At 42.0% G+C, this 21,944-nt stretch overlaps 1 protein-coding gene across 1 annotated transcript in view; it reads left to right on the top strand.

The window, feature by feature from the left end:
• Positions 1-21,944, top strand: part of GAN (gigaxonin) — a 71,519-nt gene that overhangs the window by 2,641 nt on the left and 46,934 nt on the right. Inside the window, exon 2 of the mRNA XM_063437226.1 lies at positions 16,121-16,235. Within this exon, the coding sequence (XP_063293296.1) occupies positions 16,121-16,235 (115 nt within the window). The remainder of the gene's footprint in view (positions 1-16,120; positions 16,236-21,944) is intronic.

Here is a 21,944-nt window from a genome sequence, read left to right as displayed (position 1 = left end):
AACCATTCATAGACAATTTGACCTTTAAAGGAACATTTACCAATACCCGAAACAATTTAAGTTAATTTACCATTTCTCTCACTGGGCACCCAGCTAAACTTTCCTCATACTGCAGTGCAGAGAGAGGCCTAGATACTCTTGCCACCATAACTTAAAAGAGCTTAAGTTGTTGTGTGGTAGGAGTGTTCCTTTAACAGTGGACAGGTGCCAGGGGACTCATTGCACCATAACCACTGCAGTTGTCTGTATTGTTCATTCCCTTTCAATTAACAGTGGTAGGTAACAGACTACCTAAGCACAAAATGTAGCCCAAAATATTTTATTTTGCCTTAATATTGGATTTTGGTTAAAGACTCAAAACAGTTCTCTGGCGTTTATTCACTAAATAACCAATGGCATTCAAATGTTTACATTTTCACCACTTTATAATAAGTTGTTTGAAGGTTACCTGGCACTTCTGGTCAGGCCGCTCTTCTATGATATATCTACAGCTGAAGTTCACCTTCCGCACTACATATGTCAATTTTGTCTCTGTTTGAATTTAATTAATTGGCTGTGAGTGTCAGCTGATGCTCCCAGACAATGAAGTCCATTGATGGGTGAAATTGAAGTCATTAATGCAAATGTTTGACTTTCCACATTAAAAGAAAAATGAAGTCACCCAGACCACATCATCTCAGTGAAGTGGTCTGTGTGCAGGGGCGCTGTCATTAATCCTGCAATGTAAAATAATGCAGTTTTTTTTTTGGCAATGTCATGTGATGTGATCCTGCAGCTCATAGAACTATATTTAGTGTTTTTCCTACGAGAAGCTTTGAATGCATTTGTGGCACTAGCTGTGCATGTGCTTCAGGTCCCAGAGTTGGAATGGCCCCTCATTGGAGGAAGGCTTGCCTCCTCAATGATGTCGCAGGACGCAGAGAGGCAAGCAGTGTTCAAAGATCCTCTGTGCTGGAAAAAGGTAAGTAAAACCACTTTTTATCCACATGATGGGCACAAACCGGACTTTACATAGGACACGAGGTCATGCGTTTAGACTGTAAGAACAATAAGGATGAGGAATTCCCTGCCTGAAGAAGTGGTTTTATCAGAGTCCATACAGATGTTCAAACAGCAACTAGATGCATACTTGCAAAAACAGAATATTCAAGGATATAATTTTTCAATGTATGGTAATAGCCTCTTGATCCAAGGATAAATCTGACTACCATTCTGGGGTCAAGAAGGATTTTTTTTCCAAGTTTGGTGCAAAATTGGAAGTGCTTTAACCCCTTAAGGACACATGACGTGTGACATGTCATGATTCCCTTTTATTCCAGAAGTTTGGTCCTTAAGGGGTTAAACTGGGTTTTTTGTTTTGCCTTCTTTTGGATCAACAGCAAAAAAAAAATGTGAGGAAGGCTGAACTTGATGGACGCAAGTCTCTTTTCAGTTATGTAACTATGTAATGTACTCTAATTAGACACACGGGAAGTATAGTGTTCTTTTAATGAAATGAGAGGAGACACAAGTGCGAAACAGCTTGACTATTTACTGTGGGACAGCGTCAGGGGACTCCTGGAACCACCACTATAGTGCACCATAATCACTATAACGCACCATAGCGCTTATGGTACTTAGATTTTCCCTATAGCAAGGACATTAAGCTGCCATGTTTCTATTCTCAAGCAAATTCACTGCTGCAATCAGATGCTTAAAAAAAAAAAAAGTCAAATTTAGACAAATAAAAGTGGCCAAACATGCTGTTGCAAATTCTGCAGTTAGTGAATAGACCCCAAGGTGTGTCTTCAATCAGCAGCATATTGTCATCAGGCGAATGATTGAAGTGCCTGGTTCTGGAAAGGGAATGATTTAGAAACAATGGGAGATTTTCCTTCCTTTGTTCTATTGAGCTGTGTGTTTGTGTTTACTGCTGAAGGCTAAGCAAGCTGATTACACGGTGTGCATTTCTTTGTGATCATTGGGTAATGGCTCCAGTGGATCTGCACACTTTGCTGAATGTTTTGCTGTGGTTTAAGAGGACTTTGCTTACAGGGCGTGTCTGCGTTTGTTATTATAGTGTTAAATCTAAAAAAAAATAATAATATATTAAACGTTTGCGAACTTGTGCTTGGGTGCAAGGGTTCCTGTGTGGCCATTACATGCATGTTTGCTTGGCGTAGTCAAATCCTGCAACTCCCATGATGCTTTGCCAGCCCTAGCAGTTGTAGTTCTACGTATAAGCATTGGTCAACCAGCACGTCCTGAGCAAAGCATTCTGGGATGAATTACACAGAATTCTGGATGAGGGGGAATGCATTTATGGGGCAACCTTGCAGCCACCCAGTTCTAGATCCAGAAAGGGTTTTTTTTTTGTAGAGTTTCTGCTACTCAATAAATACAAAAAAGGGCAGGTTAAAATGTCTTTTGTCACATAATGTATCAAGGAGTCTTTTAACACATTGGTGTGGAATGTAGACAACTTGGTTTAATGCTTCAAGACTGTAACAAAATAAAAGATTACTTGGTTTGTTTTACTTTCCTCCCGTATAGGCAACATTTTTTTTTTTTTCATATATCCTAAGGATTCTTTTTTTTGTTTTTTTTTTATATATACTTGTATATCTATATATAATTTTTACATTGTATTTTTTTATTATGGCAAGCTTAAATACAGACACAGAAAGAAATGCTTTTCTGCGTACAGTTTTACATGCAGTTAAGTGACAGTAAGAGGTTATCTGTTGATATAAGAAGAGTTTGCTAAAACAGAATATATTTCCATTTAGATTATATACTGCACTAATTTAAGTAAAAGAATGCAAAGCCTTGTACTGCTATAAACAATATGCTTAGTCGGGAGGGGGATAGTCTTCTAGATAGAAGGGCGGCATATATGCGTTGAAGCTCAATAAAGGTAAGAAAAGGTGCCCACAAAATAACATGGTTTATAACAGGGGTGCCTAAAAAAAGGTAGATCCTCAGATGTTTGAAAACGACAGCTTACATGATGCTCTGTTATTCTAAAGGCATGCAAAGCATAGTGGGAGTTCTAGTTCTAGTTCGGAATCCATCTCCTGATTGTCTGGCTCACTGTCCTCAGAGAAAGATACAGAAAGTACCCGTGAAGGTGCCATCTTCGAAGGCCACATAGTGAAGGCAAATGGGACAAACCCTTGATATCTCTGGAGGTAGAGGCCATATTGCTTCCAGTATGGAATGATTTATCAGTGAGAGGATAGAAAAGTTTGCAGAATTCAGAAACTTGTACCATATAAGTCTATCGTTCTGGAGCTCTGCAAACATGTGTCCTCTCTATTTCCCACCCCCACCTACCATTGGAATATTTTGTTGATTTTCTCTTTCTAGTCAAAGTGACACTTTAAAAACCAAAACTTCTACACCCTTATATAATCTGCCTAAATGTAGTCCCTTTTCTCTGGCAATGTGCACTGATGATAGTTTTAGACAAGTGGCATGGATTACTTTTTGCCTCAAGAATGGCTGTGCTGACTTCCTATCTAACAGCTACCACCTTCTTTACAGACAACCTTTCAAAACACTTCACGTTAAGCATCATTACACTCCGTATGACACTGAATGCAACTAAACATTATCATAGAGCAACATTAGGGTAATGCTCCTCAGTAAAAGGGAATAATTGGTGCAGACACAGTATAAAGTATTGGACTGGGCAGGAGATTATCCTAATAATGCCCCAAGGAGACCACTGCAGCGATGGATGGAAGGCGAGTTTAACTTTTTACCTTTATCCTATAAGGGGGATGCCAATCACCAGGCCAGGAACACAATAATGTTATAAATACATATATGAAGTTATAATGTTAGAAACTTTCTTGAAAATTTCCGTTTACCCAAATGTTTGTCTTTGCAAATTTATCGGCCAAAATGACTAAATTAGAAAAAAGCTGGGTCAGAAAATTTTCCAATTCTACTTTGACCTAAATGTGAAATATGCCATTTCGTCCTAATTTTCCAGAATCTCCATATGGATAATCTGAAACTTTGTAACGAAAAATAGGATATCAATAGCATCTTTTATTTACTGTCTATTTTAATCATATTAAGTGTGAGGGTAATTCTAAGCTTCACGTAAAGCATATCACATTAATGTTGAATTCTTTTGTCTTCTATAATGAAGTGCTAGTTAAAAAAGTTCCAAAACATGGTTGCTGTGAGTCTGCATTCACCACCAACTTGTCAAATTGGCTCTCCCAGACAGCCAAGTTTTTAAAATTGTATTTATATTATGCTTATTTTTAAAGTTATACATAAGGAAAAGTAGGCAGATCTAAAAAAGTTGCCAGAGGTCCTTCTGAACCATGTGCAGCAAACTGTAATTTGCATATGCCCTTTAGACAAAGTGGCAGCTAAGGTGGCAGCATTGTGAAAGAAACTGGGTGGGGAGAATAAGTTGTGCTGGGGGGCTAGAAGAAGGAAGAGGGGAGGAGGAGAGTCATTTGATAAGAGAACTGCTTTAAAGGGTCACTCTAAGCACCAAAACAACTTGTCATTATTGCAATGTTTACCCACTCTCCGGACTAAAATTCACTTGAGTCCCTTATTATAACTGCAGGGATATGTAAAATATAAATCCCCGTACTCTGACATCTGGAATACTATCTTCAGGCTGCCTATATTGATTCTATCCTGGATTTGCATGTGAAGGGACCTCATTCAAAACTAGCTAGAGCTTATTCGTTAAAGGGTTACTCCTTATAACTTAAAAAAAACAATACAATGCCCCAAAGATTTTATCTCCATAAAATTCTTGCATAGTGGTCAGAGGTTCCACAACACTTCCTTTTTTTTTTATATATAAATAGTTTTTATTGTAGCATAAATATATAATTGTACAAAGATGTAAAGCATATTGAGCTACATTTTTTAAAATGCATGCATGAGTAATGACAGACTCGTTTAGAACATTTGTGCTTATACATTTTCGTAGGAGATGCAGTCTGGCTGAGCTTAGTAAAGGCTACTCGCATTTCTTAGGATATATCCGCTTTACTATTGATCTGCAATCGTTGCTTCTGGGGGGTATTGGGTTCTCGAGAAAGTGTTGGTAAGTATAGTGAAAAACATCCTAGTATTTAACGATTATCGACAGTGTTTAGCTACAGAAACACAATCAGGAACCACATTTAAAGGAAAAAAAGAAAAAACTTTAACGACAATGCTATAACTTAATGGGCGACTGTGTGGATGTGATCCACGGCTTCCAACTAGCTTACTTCAGCAGTGAGAGCATAAGATGAAATTAGGAGTATTTAAACAAAGTGTTTAAACATAAATCAAAATCTGACAAAGCTGATGAACTAACTTCTAAGTTACTGTTAGAAACTAAACAACAGTAGAAAAGTCCAAGGTGTTCGAATCGGGTGGCGCGGATGCAGTTGTCCTCAGGCACCTGATCAATGCAAGGCGCAAAAGTGACTGGCCACAACACTTCCTTTTAACGGTCAATGTTTGAAGTACATAATAGGTAGGTTATAAGTGGTTAAGCATAATTTATTTTTCAACTTTTTTTTTATATTGAAGGTTAACATTAAACAGAACCAGTTTATGTGGCTAACCCAACATTGTGCATGTGAAGATACTATTGTAAACCTTAGAATTTCTGGCCTGTTTTCAATTAGGCTTGATGTGCTCTGCAGATAAATTAGGAAGGATGGAATTCTGTGTGCAAGGGGGCACGCTGAATGGCACTGGCTTTATAGCAGGAAAATGTCACCATGTGAGAATGAGCCTGTGTTTTATGCTTTCATTTGTTTATTTAAAGGGAAACAATGGGCAAAAATGGACCTGTGTGCTCCCTTTTAATGCATAAAAATCTTACAGTACAGATCTAGTCAGAACCTCATAGGGCGATGTTAAATACCAGAAATGTATTGAGTTGCAATAACTGGTTGTTGTTCCGTGATGCTTTGTCAGTACTATGGGTGTAAGAGCATTATGGGGGATGTAGTCCACAACATCTGGAGTGCCGAAGGTTGCCAATCCCTGATGTAGAGTCTAGGTCAGAGGTGCCCAAAATGTAGATCCCTCAGATGTTGCAAAGCATCAAGGGAGTTGTAGTTCCAGATTAGTTCTAGAACATCTGGAGATCTACCTTTTGGGCAACCCTGGTCTACAGGGAGTGCAGAATTATTAGGCAAATGAGTATTTTGACCACATCATCCTCTTTATGCATGTTGTCTTACTCCAAGCTGTATAGGCTTGAAAGCCTACTACCAATTAAGCATATTAGGTGATGTGCATCTCTGTAATGAGAAGGGGTGTGGTCTAATGACATCAACACCCTATATCAGGTGTGCATAATTATTAGGCAACTTCCTTTCCTTTGGCAAAATGGGTCAAAAGAAGGACTTGACAGGCTCAGAAAAGTGAAAAATAGTGAGATATCTTGCAGAGGGATGCAGCACTCTTAAAATTGCAAAGCTTCTGAAGCGTGATCATCGAACAATCAAGCGTTTCATTCAAAATAGTCAACAGGGTCGCAAGAAGCGTGTGGAGAAACCAAGGCGCAAAATAACTGCCCATGAACTGAGAAAAGTCAAGCGTGCAGATGCCACTTGCCACCAGTTTGGCCATATTTCAGAGCTGCAACATCACTGGAGTGCCCAAAAGCACAAGGTGTGCAATACTCAGAGACATGGCCAAGGTAAGAAAGGCTGAAAGACGACCACCACTGAACAAGACACACACGCTGAAACGTCAAGACTGGGCCAAGAAATATCTCAAGACTGATTTTTCTAAGGTTTTATGGACTGATGAAATGAGAGTGAGTCTTGATGGGCCAGATGGATGGATTGGTAAAGGGCAGAGAGCTCCAGTCCGACTCAGACGCCAGCAAGGTGGAGGTGGAGTACTGGTTTGGGCTGGTATCATCAAAGATGAGCTTGTGGGGCCTTTTCGGGTTGAGGATGGAGTCAAGCTCAACTCCCAGTCCTACTGCCAGTTTCTGGAAGACCCCTTCTTCAAGCAGTGGTACAGGAAGAAGTCTGCATCCTTCAAGAAAAACATGATTTTCATGCAGGACAATGCTCCATCACACGCGTCCAAGTACTCCACAGCGTGGCTGGCAAGAAAGGGTATAAAAGAAGAAAATCTAATGACATGGCCTCCTTGTTCACCTGATCTGAACCCCATTGAGAACCTGTGGTCCATCATCAAATGTGAGATTTACAAGGAGGGAAAACAGTACACCTCTCTGAACAGTGTCTGGGAGGCTGTGGTTGCTTCTGCACGCAATGTTGATGGTGAACAGATCAAAACACTGACAGAATCCATGGATGGCAGGCTTTTGAGTGTCCTTGCAAAGAAAGGTGGCTATATTGGTCACTGATTTGTTTTTGTTTTGTTTTTGAATGTCAGAAATGTATATTTGTGAATGTTGAGATGTTATATTGGTTTCACTGGTAAAAATAAATAATTGAAATGGGTATATATTTGTTTTTTGTTAAGTTGCCGAATAATGATGCACAGTAATAGTCACCTGCACACACAGATATCTCCCTAAAATAGCTAAAACTAAAAACAAACTAAAAACTACTTCCCAAAATATTCAGCTTTGATATTAATGAGTTTTTTGGGTTCATTGAGAACATGGTTGTTGTTCAATAATAAAATGAATCCTCAAAAATACAACTTGCCTAATAATTCTGCACTCCCTGTATGTGACCATGTCTGTCGTTCTGCTTACATGTTATCATTCTCGCTGCATCTGTCTGATCGTTTTACTTCCACTTGCACTGTAGTGAGTTTTACATGGAGCATATATCTGGCAAATGCTGAGAGCCTCTGTCCAGTTCTCCAGGGCTAAAAGCAGCACATTCCTCTGTACATATTCTTGTGCATGTATCATAATGATTTGTGTATGTGTATATACGGTGTCTCCCTGTTTTTTGTGGTGTGTTTGGTAATAGGGCTTAAACACTGTAATTTAGAGTCCTGTTTTTTTAACTATGCCTAGAGGTGCTGGGTGGGGACATGTCCCTCTGTCAGTTCAGCAGTCTCTGTGCATGGTACGTACTTGCTAAGGGCCTTCCGAGATTTTAATCTAGCAACGATAGCTCTCGGCTTATAATTTGCATGGGCAGCTGTGAATTCTAGGTTCCTAAGAGAGAAGTTTGAAGCAGTTTTAGATCATGTAACATTCAAACTGTGTAAAACACAACCCATCGCTAACTTTTAGATGGCCATCATCAAAAAAGCAAAAACAAAATGTGACTTTCACGTTAAGAAGTTAAAGTTAAGGCACTAACTCCCTATTGCATTATTCTTGCCTCTCTACAAAGTGAAATGCTGCTTTTAACTCTGTAAATACAGGTTGGTTGGGATTAACTGTGTTTTATGACCTAAAAAAAATAAGATTTTGAGTAAAATACTCTGCATCGCTTTTTAAAGGTGTGTTATCTGGTAGCATAATAAACAATTACAGAGAAGCTTTGTCTGTGTCAGTGCTGCTTAACAGGTTTGTGCAATGCTTAATAGTAATCCCTTTGAGAGAGAGAGAGAGAAAAAAACGACTCTGCTTTTAAAGTGATATTCCAGGTGGAAGGTTTCTTTTTTTTTTTTTTATATGCACAATTTGTAGCTAATTTGATAACACATGTGAAAAAATAAATCCAAATAACAAAAAGAAACTTAGACATTTAAATACCCTTATACTTAGGCTTTGCCATTCTTCCAGTGATCTCTGTAAAGACAGGAAGTCACTGCCACTCCATTTACTTTCTGTGGCAGAGTTGCGCTTATTCAATAAATATGAGCATAGAGCAGTTTGGTTGTCATCTTCTGCCATTCAAAGGAACACTCCAAGCATCGTCATCTTCTGCCATTCAAAGGAACACTCCAAGCATCGTCATCTTCTGCCATTCAAAGGAACAATCCAAGCATCGTAACCACAATAGTGTGTCAGAAATGCACAAACACACACCGTAGTTATTAGTCAAACCATTTTATTTTATTTATTAGCTTGATTCTTCATACCTGGGGTCCGCAGGTAAACACCCCTACCTTCACTACTTGTGCTCTCTGGCAAAAATGGTGCAGTCAATGATCTGCACTAAGTAAGAAGTCAAACCATTTTTAAATCTTTTGAGTCCAGGGAATTCTTGCCACAATAACCACTTTGGCACAATGTAGTGGTTATGGTGCTTTTTGGTCCTTTAAAAAAAAAAAAAAAAAAAATATATATATATATATATATATATATATATATATATGAGTTTTCGTTTCAAAGTTATGTTACAGATGAGACAAACACCTTTTTTTTTTTCTTCCAGTTGACCTATAGCAAAAATGCTCATATTTGGCATTGCTAAATGCTTATTTGTAAGCAATGTCTTTGTTTCATAAAAACACAACAGGCTTTTTTTTGGCTTGGTTTCCGACACAGTTAAGCAATTTATTGGTTTGACAGAGTGTTCGGTCATACATTGGTTCTTGGTTCCAATTTTTACTGCTTCTTTCTATGAGCACTTTATAGAGTTATTAAACATGCAACAATTCTGGCAGTTTAGTTTTTAAATATTCTCGTCAATTTTTATATTTTTGTTAACTGACATAACTAATGCGACTTTGGTATGTTCCCCTCTGGCGCTGTTTTTTTTTTTTTTTTCCCTTTGCAATCTGTATGACATTTGAAGTTGACCAAAGACACATTCTTACTTGGCAAGACTGCACATTTGCACTGTTGGTTATCAGTTTTATCACTGTTGGTTTGTAGTTTTTTATATGACGAAATAAAATAAACATAAAGGGAACCCTATGGATGCCAACATACTTAAAGCAGGAACTTCAATGTTTATAGATTTTTAGTTTTTTTTTTTTTTTTTAAACCCTTAATCTAGGCAAAAATAATGGGGGTTTAGTTACCGTACATTATATGATCATACATTGCATAAGCCTGCCACACCGTCAATGTACCCCATCTTGTGTATTGTATAATTTGGCCCCCAGCAGCACCCCATTCATGCATGTTTAGGTGAGTGCAGCCCCCCCCCCCCCCCCCCCGTTTCATACTTAAAGCAGAGCTTGAAAAATTTGCTTTGAATCTACGAGCTGGCTAAAAATGTTAGGAGCGATTTTTTTTTTTTTTAAACTAACACAACTTTATTTGCCACGACAAAAATACAATTCTTAAAGGGACACTACTGTCACCAGAACCACTACAGCTTAATGTAGTGATTCTCTTATCTATAGCATTTCCCTTCAGGCTTTTCTATGTTATAGAAAAGCATCCACTCTCTCTCTTTACGTTGCTGCTTAGTAACACCTCTAGTGACAGTCACTCAGACTGCCACTAGAGGTGCTTCCTAGTCCAAAGGCGCTGAATGTTCCCCCTTGACATGTGGTGATTCAATGCATCTCTATGAGATGCTGATTGGCGCAGGGCGTTTTTCCGTGCATACGTTGGCTTGGCTGAGATCATAAAGTTTTATTATCTCCTTAATGGAGGTGAGGCCAGCCACAGCAAGACTGGAGAGAAATGGGGGGGGGGGGGGGGGGGGAACTCAAGAAAACAAGAGGGGGGGAGAGAGAAAGGTGAGTTAAAAAAAACAAACGTTCCCATGTGACTGGAGTGGGGCTTGCCCCCTAAACACACACTCACTATACTCATTATTTTTTGTTTTTATTTTAATTTAAGTCCACCCAGCCTCCCTATGTGTGGGCGAGCTGGAATGGATCCTTTACCTCGGATCCAGTGTGACTGCTGTAATCTTCAAGCTCTTCTTTCTCTGCTTCCTTGCGCACTCTTTAGTGATGCCGGGGATGAAGTGATATCATGTCACGGCATCACAACAGGGCGTGCGAGGAAGCAGAGTAAAAAGAGCAGGAAAATTACAGAGCCCTTATCCGTCCGTCTCCATTCTCCCTCAGCTGCCTGCCTTGGCTGAACGGGCAGACAAACACCTAGGCACCAGCACAACATTTCTAATCGATCTGGCACCTGGGATTGTCAAGCACTGACTTAAAGGAACATTATAGGCACCCAAACCACTCCATCTCATGAAAGTGGTTTGGGTGAAGTGCCCCTTTTCTGCAATGTAAAACATTGCAGGGTTAAGACGATTTCTTCCTTGTCTCTAATGCAGGGCTTGACAAATCCCAGACGCCAGGTTGCTGTGGTAACAAGGAATTTTGTACTGGCACCTACGTTTTTTCCGTTCAGCGCCCAAGGTGGCTATCTGAGAGTGTAAGCAGGGGGCCAACTGAGGGAAACTGTCGGGCAGCCTGCTGACTGAGAGCAGATACAGGTGGTTGGCCTTCTCTGGGACAGAATGGGTGGCCAGCTGGCTCAGGGAGAGCAGAGGCGGTGAGGGAGCTGTAACCTCTCTGCTCTGTTCTCTCGCGCGCCCCGGCCCCGGCATCACTAAACAGCACTCTATTGGTATCGGCTCTAAAAAAAATTCAATATCGGTCGATCCCTACCCTAATCTGTGAACTTTCAGGCCGATAGCCGATCGCTTACCGATATTATGTACATTTACCGTATTTTTTTTTTTTTTTTAAATCTTTATTTTTTTATTAAGTGGTAAATGCACAAAATATACATGCCAGTCAGATTTTTATTTTATGTTTTCAAGAATATTTATGTGTGAGAGTATTTGATTAGTAAATGCAGTGTGTGTGTTTTGTGGAGTGGATGCTGTGTGTTGGTGTGTAAGTATGTGCGGTAGGAACTCTTCCTCCCCCCCACCAACTTACCTGTCTCTTAGTGATCCCCCTTTCCCCTTTATATACCTCTCCCTTCTCTTTTAGTGCCCCTTCCTACCCCAGTGTTTATTTTCCCTTCCTTCCCTTATACCTTAGTGTCCTCCTTTAATTCACTAGTCTAATACTATCCTTACCTTTTTGTGTCATTTTACCCCACTCCCTAATGCATGTAAGCTCATTGAGCAGGGCCCTCAACCCCTCAACCCCTCTGTTCCTGTGTGTCCAACTTGTCTGGTTACAACTACATGTCTGTTTGTCCACCCATTGTAAAGCGCTGCGGAATTTGATAGCTCTATATAAATAACATAATAATGTTCCTCTCCCCCTCCTTCCCTCCCCCATAGTGTTCTTCACCCCCCCTTCCCTCCCCCATAGTGTTCTTCACCCCCCCTTCCCTGCCCCATAGTGTTCTTTACCACCACCCCCAACCCCTGTCCCATAGTGTTCCTTACCACCCCCGTCCCATAGAGTTGTGCCCTTCTCTCCCCTCCTTGGTCCCCGCTCCCCGTTGTGTCTCCTGGTAGCGCAGCAGAGCAGTGCGCACCGCGGTACAGGATATTCAGTCTACTGTACCCGACCGGACTGACAGGAAGTGCTCTCTCAGTGAGCACTTCCTTTTAGTCTGGCCGGCTACAGGAAACATAAGTTCCTGTACCGTGGTGCTCACTGCTCCGCTCGGCCATGCTACACCGAGTGCCTGGCAGGAGGGAGCGCTGTGCGCCCACCTCCTGACGGCCACTCCAATCTAGTGCCCCTGAGCTGGTGCGCCCTAAGGCGGCCGCTTGTGCTGCCTTATGGATGCGCCGGCCCACCTCATTATCGGTATTACAGTTGATTATTGGCTGATACTGAATATCGGGCGATAATATGGAAAAAAAACTATAATCGGTCGATCCCTACTCTAGGGAGCCGAGCAGGGAGATGACATCAGCCCCACCAAACCTTTTCTCTGAAAAGGCAGTGTTTACATTGAAAAGCATGTAGTGGTTGTGGTGACTAAAGTGTCCCTTTAAGAATTGTATTTTTGATGTTAAAAAACCTGACTTCTGGGGGGCGGAGCTTGACTGGCGGGCTGAATGGCAGCATACCTCAAGAGCTCCTGAGCTCCACGCGATAACTCGCCTTAAATCACGCCAGTCAGCAGTTCACACCGCAAGATACTTCACACTGCATAGCAGAGACCGAGACGAATGGACCGATACCAAATAATCGACGATTAGACCAGTGCAACCACGCTGACAACCAGAGCGGCCTACAAGCACAATTGGCGCCAGAGGGACGGCCGCTCTCTGGACGCTAAAACACAGGTACTCGAGCGGATTTCTGCACCTCCCCCCCCCCCTCAGACCGGCGGGGGTTATCCCGGTCCCAGAAGGGCACCCATTATTACTTTTTATACTCTGCATCGACAAATATCACGTGACAAAATGGCGACGGCTGTCGCTGCTACCTCAGCCGAGGCCTCCATAGACAACATCCTAGCCCGACTGGACTCTCATTTTGCCAACTTCTGGTCAAATCTGGAGGCAAGGCTACAGCCCCAGCAAACAGGCGAACTAACCACAGCCAAGCCTCGAACCCAGCAGACCGGCACTTACCGGGCAGGCTCCCTGGAGAAGCTCGTGCCCATCCCGCTAAAACTGCAACACACTCGCTCACAACGGCGGATGGGGGCACAGAAAGGGAACACACCTCACAGCAACCATACATCTGTTCGGCCCTGCCTAGAAGATCAAGGGCATATTTGCCCACAAAGTGCCGACGCAACACCAAGACCCTCACGGGGCAGGCCTGTCCCACGAGACCCTCCACACATAAGGCGGAAACCAAGAAAGCACCAAGGAGCTGGTCACCTGCGGCGCTGGGGAAAGACTGCAGCGGAAACCCGGAATAAGGTCCAAGTTGCAGGGGCAGCGACTCCCAAAGTGCTCAGAGACAGCAACTCCCAACAACGACAGTACAGGTTACAATATGGTGCATACATCCATGCAGCACTCAGAAATGGCGACACGCCACCTGCGAGGACATGGAGCACTTACTGGCGACACCCCGCAGGCCTAACTGGACTACCCACAGGCCTCCTCCGCCCACGCACTGGCCAAATTCCATTCTGGCAAGAAGGTCTCACCGGTACATCACACGCCAGGAAGCTGACCATACAAGGCATAGGTTTTGGCTCAGTCATAGCGGGACTCTGTGGGACCGGTAACATCTGACTGGCTTCCTCCTATACCCCCACACTCACGGAGGGCAACGTAGCCATCCATTTCTCCCGATACAGATGCCACCATGTGGACTGAGTGAATTTTCTTTTTATCCCAATTAGGTAGATATAGCTATGCGGGCTGCCCAAGTGAATCTGCTTAAATCGATGCATGCACCAGTAAATACCTGTCCAGGCTACCAGCATGCTTACAAGAAAGAAATATATTTCTTAGTAATGTCACACTCCTATTAGCGTGAATGCCCGGTGGTCCCACAACGCATTGATTTAAAGTTATTGTTTAGCTTATTCCTAACACTACACTGTATAAACTCAGTTGTATAAGTGACTACACTATGACACAGTTTACCTAACCCTGCCAATCTGCAATGTATACTTATGTCGCATAGATTTTAATTGCAAATGTTAGCAGTGATGTTTTCTGTTATGTTTTATATATACACGCAACACAGCGAGACAGATCACAATGGCCTATATCGCACCCTTGTACCCTTTGCAGCGATCACACGGTCACTACACATAATTCTCTTGCAAGCATGGCACTAAATTAGCAGGCATAACCCTCACCAAAAAGCGCAGAACAAACCAGTAAATATCGTTGTTACAAGTAACCAATACTGACCCAAGATATGTGTTGGCATTTCTACATGTTTATACATGTTTTACGCTTAGTAACCATCTTGTCAATCTAGTCTGCCTGAAGCATGCATGTCCTCTATTTACGTTAGTTATGTTTGGTTGCGTTTCCTACCTATTGACGGAGACAGCCCAGTATGTGATGTTCTGCCTGGCGATACCTTTATTTCCTTCATATTACTCTTGGTTAAGCGAGAGACCTTTCAAACACGAACGTCCGTATGTAATAAGCTACACTAACAAACCCTAGGGCACAGACACCCATCCAAAGCAGCGAGCATGATATAATATTTAGACTTCGCATAAGGGTACAAAAAACGTATAACCTGAAACCTATGTTGATTCTGCTACACACAGATTATACCTACAACTAGTTCAGTTCAAAAATGTACAACCCTTCTATGCCATGTCATGTATTGAATATACCTAAGCGATTTTAATCAATCCTATGTATAACCTTACCTAAAAAGGTGCTAGATCCACCGTCTGCCTCTTTACTTAACCTGTCTCCCTCTTTGTCACTCCTCTGAAAACTCTTCCCAGACATGTGTAACTTACTAACTCACTTAAACTAAATGAGAGCATAAACTGTTAACATATAGATCTCATTAACTAAAAAATTTGTGCTGTTTTACATATGCCATGATGATGTCTTTCTCTACTGTCACTATTGTACTTGCCCATGCTGTCGTGGCTGTGCAAGCTCTTTTGTTATAACATGCACAACAAAAATAAAGAATAAAAAAAAAAAAAAAAAACTGACTTCTAACTTTTGTTAGCTGGTTACGAGATTCCAAACAAATTTGTCAAGCCCTGCTTTAACAGAATTTAACTCCATGAAACAATGTTTGACGTCCTCACACTTTGCATGAGGATGTCTGGTGTCTTCAAATTCCCATAGGAAAACATTGATTCAGTGCTTTTGTATGGGGAAGCTCTAAAACATATGTGTCACTCACTGTACATGCGCATTAGGTTCTTGCATCAGTGTGACGCTGCAGGAGGTGAAGAACAGGCCAGCGCCGAGGGAATTTGGGCACTGAAAAGAGAAGTTCAGTTCAGCGTTTTTAACACTTTCGTCCAAGGAGGTGGAGGAAGAACCTAAAGAGATAGACTTGAACACTATAGCGCTAGAATGCAGTGTTATACTCCTGGTCTTTTAAGTGCATTTAATGCAGTTTTGGAATCCTATGCATCCTGTGATTTATTTATTTTTTTCTGCTCAAATATTTAGTTTTAAATAAAATAAACAAATAAATACATTTTTAAAAAGATGTGCATGAACAAATTCCAAATGCTTCTCTATAAGAAGCAAATGATTGGACAGAAGTTATCAGCAGTGATGACTTCACAGGAGGCGGATCAAAGTTGAAGTGAGGAAACGCTTTAGGGGCTACAATATAAACTTTAAAAAACAAAAAAACAAAAACAAATAAAAACTCCAATTTAGGGAGAGAAAAAATAAATATCGAAAAAGTGTTCCATTAATTTGTAGACCTATTTCTGTTTTTAATGCTATATCATATTTTTCAGAGCAAAACTAAACTACAACCCTCCAAAGTGTGATGGAACGCCTTACCGCATTGAGCTGCAGGGGATTTCAGTATCCATTATGAAAGAAATTCTGGACTATCTTTTCAGTGGGCAGGTATATTACCCAGCTTAAAGATGTATGTGGTCTATTGATGTGTTGATTAGCAGGGAAGAGAGACTACTTATGGACCTTATAAGGATGGATATAAAGGTCACTTTATTCAGTTCATAATGTTGGGTTCCACAAATGTATATATGCCTGCTGATTCTAAGCTTTGGCAAAGTCAAGACGTGCAGCTTTTTCAACTGATATTAAGGCCATTTGTATGGTGTTCCTCTTTTCTGGCTCTTACATACATTTCTGGTGCTTCTAAATTCAACCCTTGATGTGCATGCTTTTTGTTTTTATTATTATTCCTATTCAAGTACACTCTTAATTAGGTGCAAGAGTTCATAACAAAAACATCCAAATTGTGTAATGTGCCTGTGTCTCCTAAGCTCTAAGCAAATTTGATCACGATGGAATTGGTGGTATTAGATGTGAATCTCCAGCATCTCAGAAATGGCTGACCTGCTCGTGTTTACTAAGAATGGTGGACAGCATTACTGTGGGAAGACATATTGAGGAGAATTATTATTAATTTTTTTTTATTCCATTTTTTTTTTTTTTTTGGTGCAATGCAAAAAAAGTACTTGCACCACTGGAGTAACAAGGGCATCTCATATTAAGTAATCGGGTTTCCAGTTGATGGGTTGCAGCAGCTGAAGACCATTCTCATTTTTACTTGCATTAGTTAAAGGGTTACTCCAAATATCACAACCACTACAGAGTGCTATATGGGTCTTACATTAAACTTGTTCTTCATATGGACATACTCAGACCTCAGTATAGCCAATAGTTCTAGATATGGTTTCCATTAGATTTTTCCTTACAGACCCCATCTGCTAAATCTTTGCAATGCCTATCTGTGCCTTTACTAATTGTACTCTCTCGACTGTAGCTGATTGCAGGGCTGCCATCAGAAATTTTGGGGCCCCTGACAAAGCACAAGGTCTGGGCCCCCCCCCCCCCCTCCCAGGCCCGCCCACGCCCTACCTAGTCCGCTGACAATGATGCAGGACTGAATGTCGGGTGTATGGTGGAAGTAAATTAGAATGTGTGTAATGGTTGTAGTGTTTGTGTGTATTAGATACTGTTTGTGCAGTAAATGCAGAGTAAATGCAGAGTGTGTGTTTGTGTAGCGGATGCAGTGTGTATAGTGAACGCAGAGTGTGTTTGAGTAGTGGATGTAGTGTGTGTACAGTGATGTAGTGTGTGTCTGTGTAGTGGATGTAGTGTTTGTATGTACTATATGAAATGTGTTTAGTGGATGCAGTGTCTGTAGTGGATGTAGTGTGTGTAGTAGACGCAGTGTCTGTGTATAGTGAATGCAGAGTGTTTCAATTTATGGTGGATGTAGTGTGTGTACTGTGAATACAGGATGTTTGTGTAGTGGATGCTGTGTGTACAGTTAATGCAGAGTGTATGTTAGTGTAGTGAATGCAGAGTGTGTATCAGTATAGTGAATCCAGAGTGTGTGCATAGTTTAGTGAATGCAGAGTGTGTGTTAGTGTGTAATGAATGCAGAGTGTGTGTTAGTGTGTAATGAATGCAGAAAGTGTGTTAGTGTGTAGTGAATGCAGAGTGTGTCAGTGTAATGAATGTAGTGTGTGTGTGTTAGTGCAGTGAATGCAGAGAGTGTGTTAGTGTGTGTAGCGGATGCAGAGTGTGTGTGTTAGTGTAGTGAATGCAGAGTGTTAATGTGTAGTGAATGCAGAGAGTGTTTGAGTAGTGGATGTAGTGTGTGTACAGTGATGTAGTGTGTGTTTGTGTAGTGGATGTAGTGTTTGTATGTACTAGATAAAATGTGTTTAGTGGATGCAGTGTCTGTAGTGGATGTAGTGTGTGTATTAGACACAGTGTCTGTGTATAGTGAATGCAGAGTGTTTCAATTTGTGTTGGATGTAGTGTGTGTACTGTGAATAAAGGATGTTTGTGTAGTGGATGCTGTGTGTACAGTTAATGCAGAGTGTGTGTCAGTATAGTGAATCCAGAGTGTGTGCATAGTTTAGTGAATGCAGAGTGTGTGTTAGTGTGTAATAAATGCAGAGTGTGTGTTAGGGTGTAGTGAATGCAGAGTGTGTCAGTGTAATGAATGTAGTGTGTGTAAATTTGTAGTGAATGCAGAGTGTGTGTTAATGTGTAGCGGATGCAGAGTGTGTGTTAGTGTAGTGAATGCAGAGTGTTAATGTGTAGTGAATGCAGAGAGTGTGTTAGTGTGTAGCGAATGCAGAGTGTGTGTTAGTGTAGTGAATGCAGAGTGTGTGTCAGTATAGTGGATGCAGTGCGTGTGTAGTGTATGCAGAGTGCATGTTGTATTAGTGAATGCATGTTGTACAACTGGGCAGACTAGATGGGCCGAATGGTTCTTATCTGCCGTCACATTCTATGTTTCTATGTTTCTATTAGTGTATTAGTGTATGCAGTGTGTGTTGTATTCGTGTATGCAGTGTGTGTTGTGTCAGTGTTTGCAGAGTGTGTTGTGTCAGTGTATGCAGAGTGTGTTGTGTCAGTGTATGCAGAGTGTGTTGTGTTAGTGTATGCAGAGTGTGTGTTGTGTCAGTGTATGCAGTGTGTGTGTGTTGTGTCAGTGTATGCAGTGTGTGTGTGCAGGGCCGTCTTTAATAACGACTGGACCCTGGGCAAGCGTTTGCTTGGGCCCCCTGTGCCCTGCCGCCGTCGCCCCTCACTCCCTGGTATGCAATCACGGCATCCATCCCAATGCAGTGGCGGCACTAAAATAGAATGAATTTTATTGGGACACCCAATTGCAAGATTGGACTAAACGTAGAACCCCATCTGTCGTGCAACTCCAACAATGCTTTGACAGCTGGGGCTCTACCAATTTCCCATGCTTGCAGGGTTGTATTTAGCACTGTTTTGTGTGTTTGAATGTAAGCATGTGTTTGTATAAAGTATGTTTGTGTGAATGTGTTTGTATGTGGTACTGGAGTTTGAATGCAAGTGTGCATTTATGTGTAGTGTTTGTTTTTGAATGTAGGAGTGTGCTTGTATGTAGTGTTGAAGTTTGAATGGAGGGGTATATTTGTATATAAAGTTGCGGCTCAGATGCACAGGTAAATACTCTGACACACAAGCAGATACACAGATACATACACTGACTACATACAGATAAGCAGGCACATACACTGACAGACATACTGACACACAGGTACATATATTGACACACACAGACACATACACTGGTAGACGTACTGACACACACACAGGCTCATATACAGACATACTGACACACAGGCTCATATACAGACATACTGACACACAGGCACATATACAGACATACTGACACACACACCGATCAACATACTGACAGAAATACTGACACCCACACACAGGCACATACACTGACCAAGATACTGACACACACACACACACACACACTCTGACAGACACACTGACACCCATATACACTGAGAAATACTGACACACATCCAGGCACATATACTGACACACACAGACTGATATACTGACAGACACACAGACACATACAGAGACTGACACATGCATGGACATGCACTGACAGACATACTGACACACACACATAGACATACTGACACACACACAGACCTACTGACACACACAGATATATTGACACACAGACACACAGACAAACAGACATACTGACACACAGACAAACAGACATATACAGACACACAGACAGATATATTGACACACAGACAAACAGACATACTGACACACCGACAAACAGACATATACAGACACACAGACAGATATATTGACACACAGACAAACAGACATACTGACACACACACAGACATACTGACACACACACAGACATACTGACACACACACAGACATACTGACACACACACAGACATACTGACACACACACAGACATACTGACACACATGTAAAATGTACATTTTTAAACCCACCCTCCAGTTTCCTACCTTTTGCTGGAGGGTGGATTCCCTGGGGTCCAGTGTGGTGCCTGAGGATGATGGGAGTGAGGATCCCCCATCCTCACTGCAGCCTCGTCCTCTCTCCCTCGCGACTCCTCCTGACACCTTCCATGCAGCTCCTCTCTTTATGGGAGGAAGTGACTTGCGGCTGTCACTTCCTCCCAGCCGGCTGCCAGAAAGCAAGGGGCCCGGTCGCGGTGTTAAAGGGAAAGAGCGCCCGACCGGGCCCCCGCTGATACAAGCCCTCCGGGTGGCCCTAAGTGCATGGGCCACCCGGTGTGACTCAGAGGACGGGGGAAAAATTTTTACATCATTATTTTTTTTTTTTTATTACAAGTTTCTCCCCCCTCCCTGCTTACCTTTGTCCAGGGAGGGGGGAGATTCCATCCCTGGTGGTCCGGTGGGGGGCCCCGCTCCCTGTTACCGCAGAGGGGGCCCAGGCAGCACACAGCTTCTCCTCTCTTCTCTCTTCCAATAATTCTCGCGAGACCCGCGGAGCGTTGCCATGGCAACCGGGTCTCGCGAGAGTTATTACAAGAGAGAAGAGAGAAGAGGCTGTGTGCTGCCTGGGCTCTCTCTGTGGTAACAGGGAGCCGGGGGCCCGCGGCTGCACACATAGATAGCGATATTCGCTATCTATGTATGCAGAGAGGGAAAGTGGGGCCCAGGACTGCCAGAGCAGTCCGGGCCCCCCAGGGCCGCCGGGCCCGTGACAACCGTTATGGTTGTCACCCCCTGATGGCGGCCCTGGCTGATTGTACGGAGGTTCAGGGACTAGCGTCCTTGGATGCTTCCTCAGGCAGTGGAACAGGGACTCGGAAGATCTTTCTCTGATAACTATCCCAGATCCATTGGTCTGGTTCCCGTCTACACAGTTTGAGTTCAAAACTCTTTCTGACCCAGACTGCACCTTTCACAGGATTACTGCAAGCTCAGTGGACTTGATCACATCTGGAGGTGAGGCTACCAGTCAATGTCCTAGAGAACTTTGGCCAACTTTCAAGTTTTCAGGCTCTGCAGAAAGTCGTTCATGTTCCTCTCAAGTTGTACAATGTAATTGCCTTGGCTTCGGTCATTGCCCAAGGAGAGCTGATTGATGATTGAGATCTCCAGGATTCTGTATTAAAGAAAATATTCAGGTGACACGACTCACATGCTGGGAGGCTAGTATTCTTAGCTACCAGATGTTTTATATAAGGGTACATTGTCTCTATCCAGAATAATTTTACTGTCTGGAGGACAAGTGGAAAGTTATTGGATGTTTTTTGAGCTAGGAGCATTTTCCAAGCTTTCAGCTCTGTCCTCTACCTATCCATACTGGATTTTTCATCAAGATAAGGCAGTCATACGTGCCCCTCATATCTTTTTGTCCAAATTCTCTATCAATGTTTTTGTCTCCATTCTTTATAAATGAGGAGATTGTGGTTCTTTCTTTTTATTTTAAGCGGGACAATGAAAAGGAGACGTGTTTTTTGGTTTTCCACTCTTCTTTTCAGACCTTGGATGTGGTGAGGGCTCTCAAATATTCTGTAGAGGTACTTTAGGAAGTGCAATTCATTTTTTTTGTCCAAGTTGTCCAAGGCTAAATATGGGTTTAAAAGTCTTTAGCTGTTACTCTGACATTCAAGTTTGCCTATTTTTTTAGGGAGCCTTATTCCTTGCTGAATAAATGCCTGATCGGATTACCACCCACTCTACCAGAATAGTGACAACCTCCTGGTGCTTTCATGATGAGACTTCATTGAGCAGATCTGCAAAGTGTCCATTTGTCTAATTTCAC

The sequence above is a fragment of the Pelobates fuscus genome, chromosome 12 (assembly GCF_036172605.1).
Source record: "Pelobates fuscus isolate aPelFus1 chromosome 12, aPelFus1.pri, whole genome shotgun sequence".
NCBI lineage: Eukaryota > Metazoa > Chordata > Amphibia > Anura > Pelobatidae > Pelobates > Pelobates fuscus.
The sequence above is the reverse complement of the archived record's forward strand: the minus strand, read 5'-3'. Positions and strand labels throughout refer to the sequence as shown.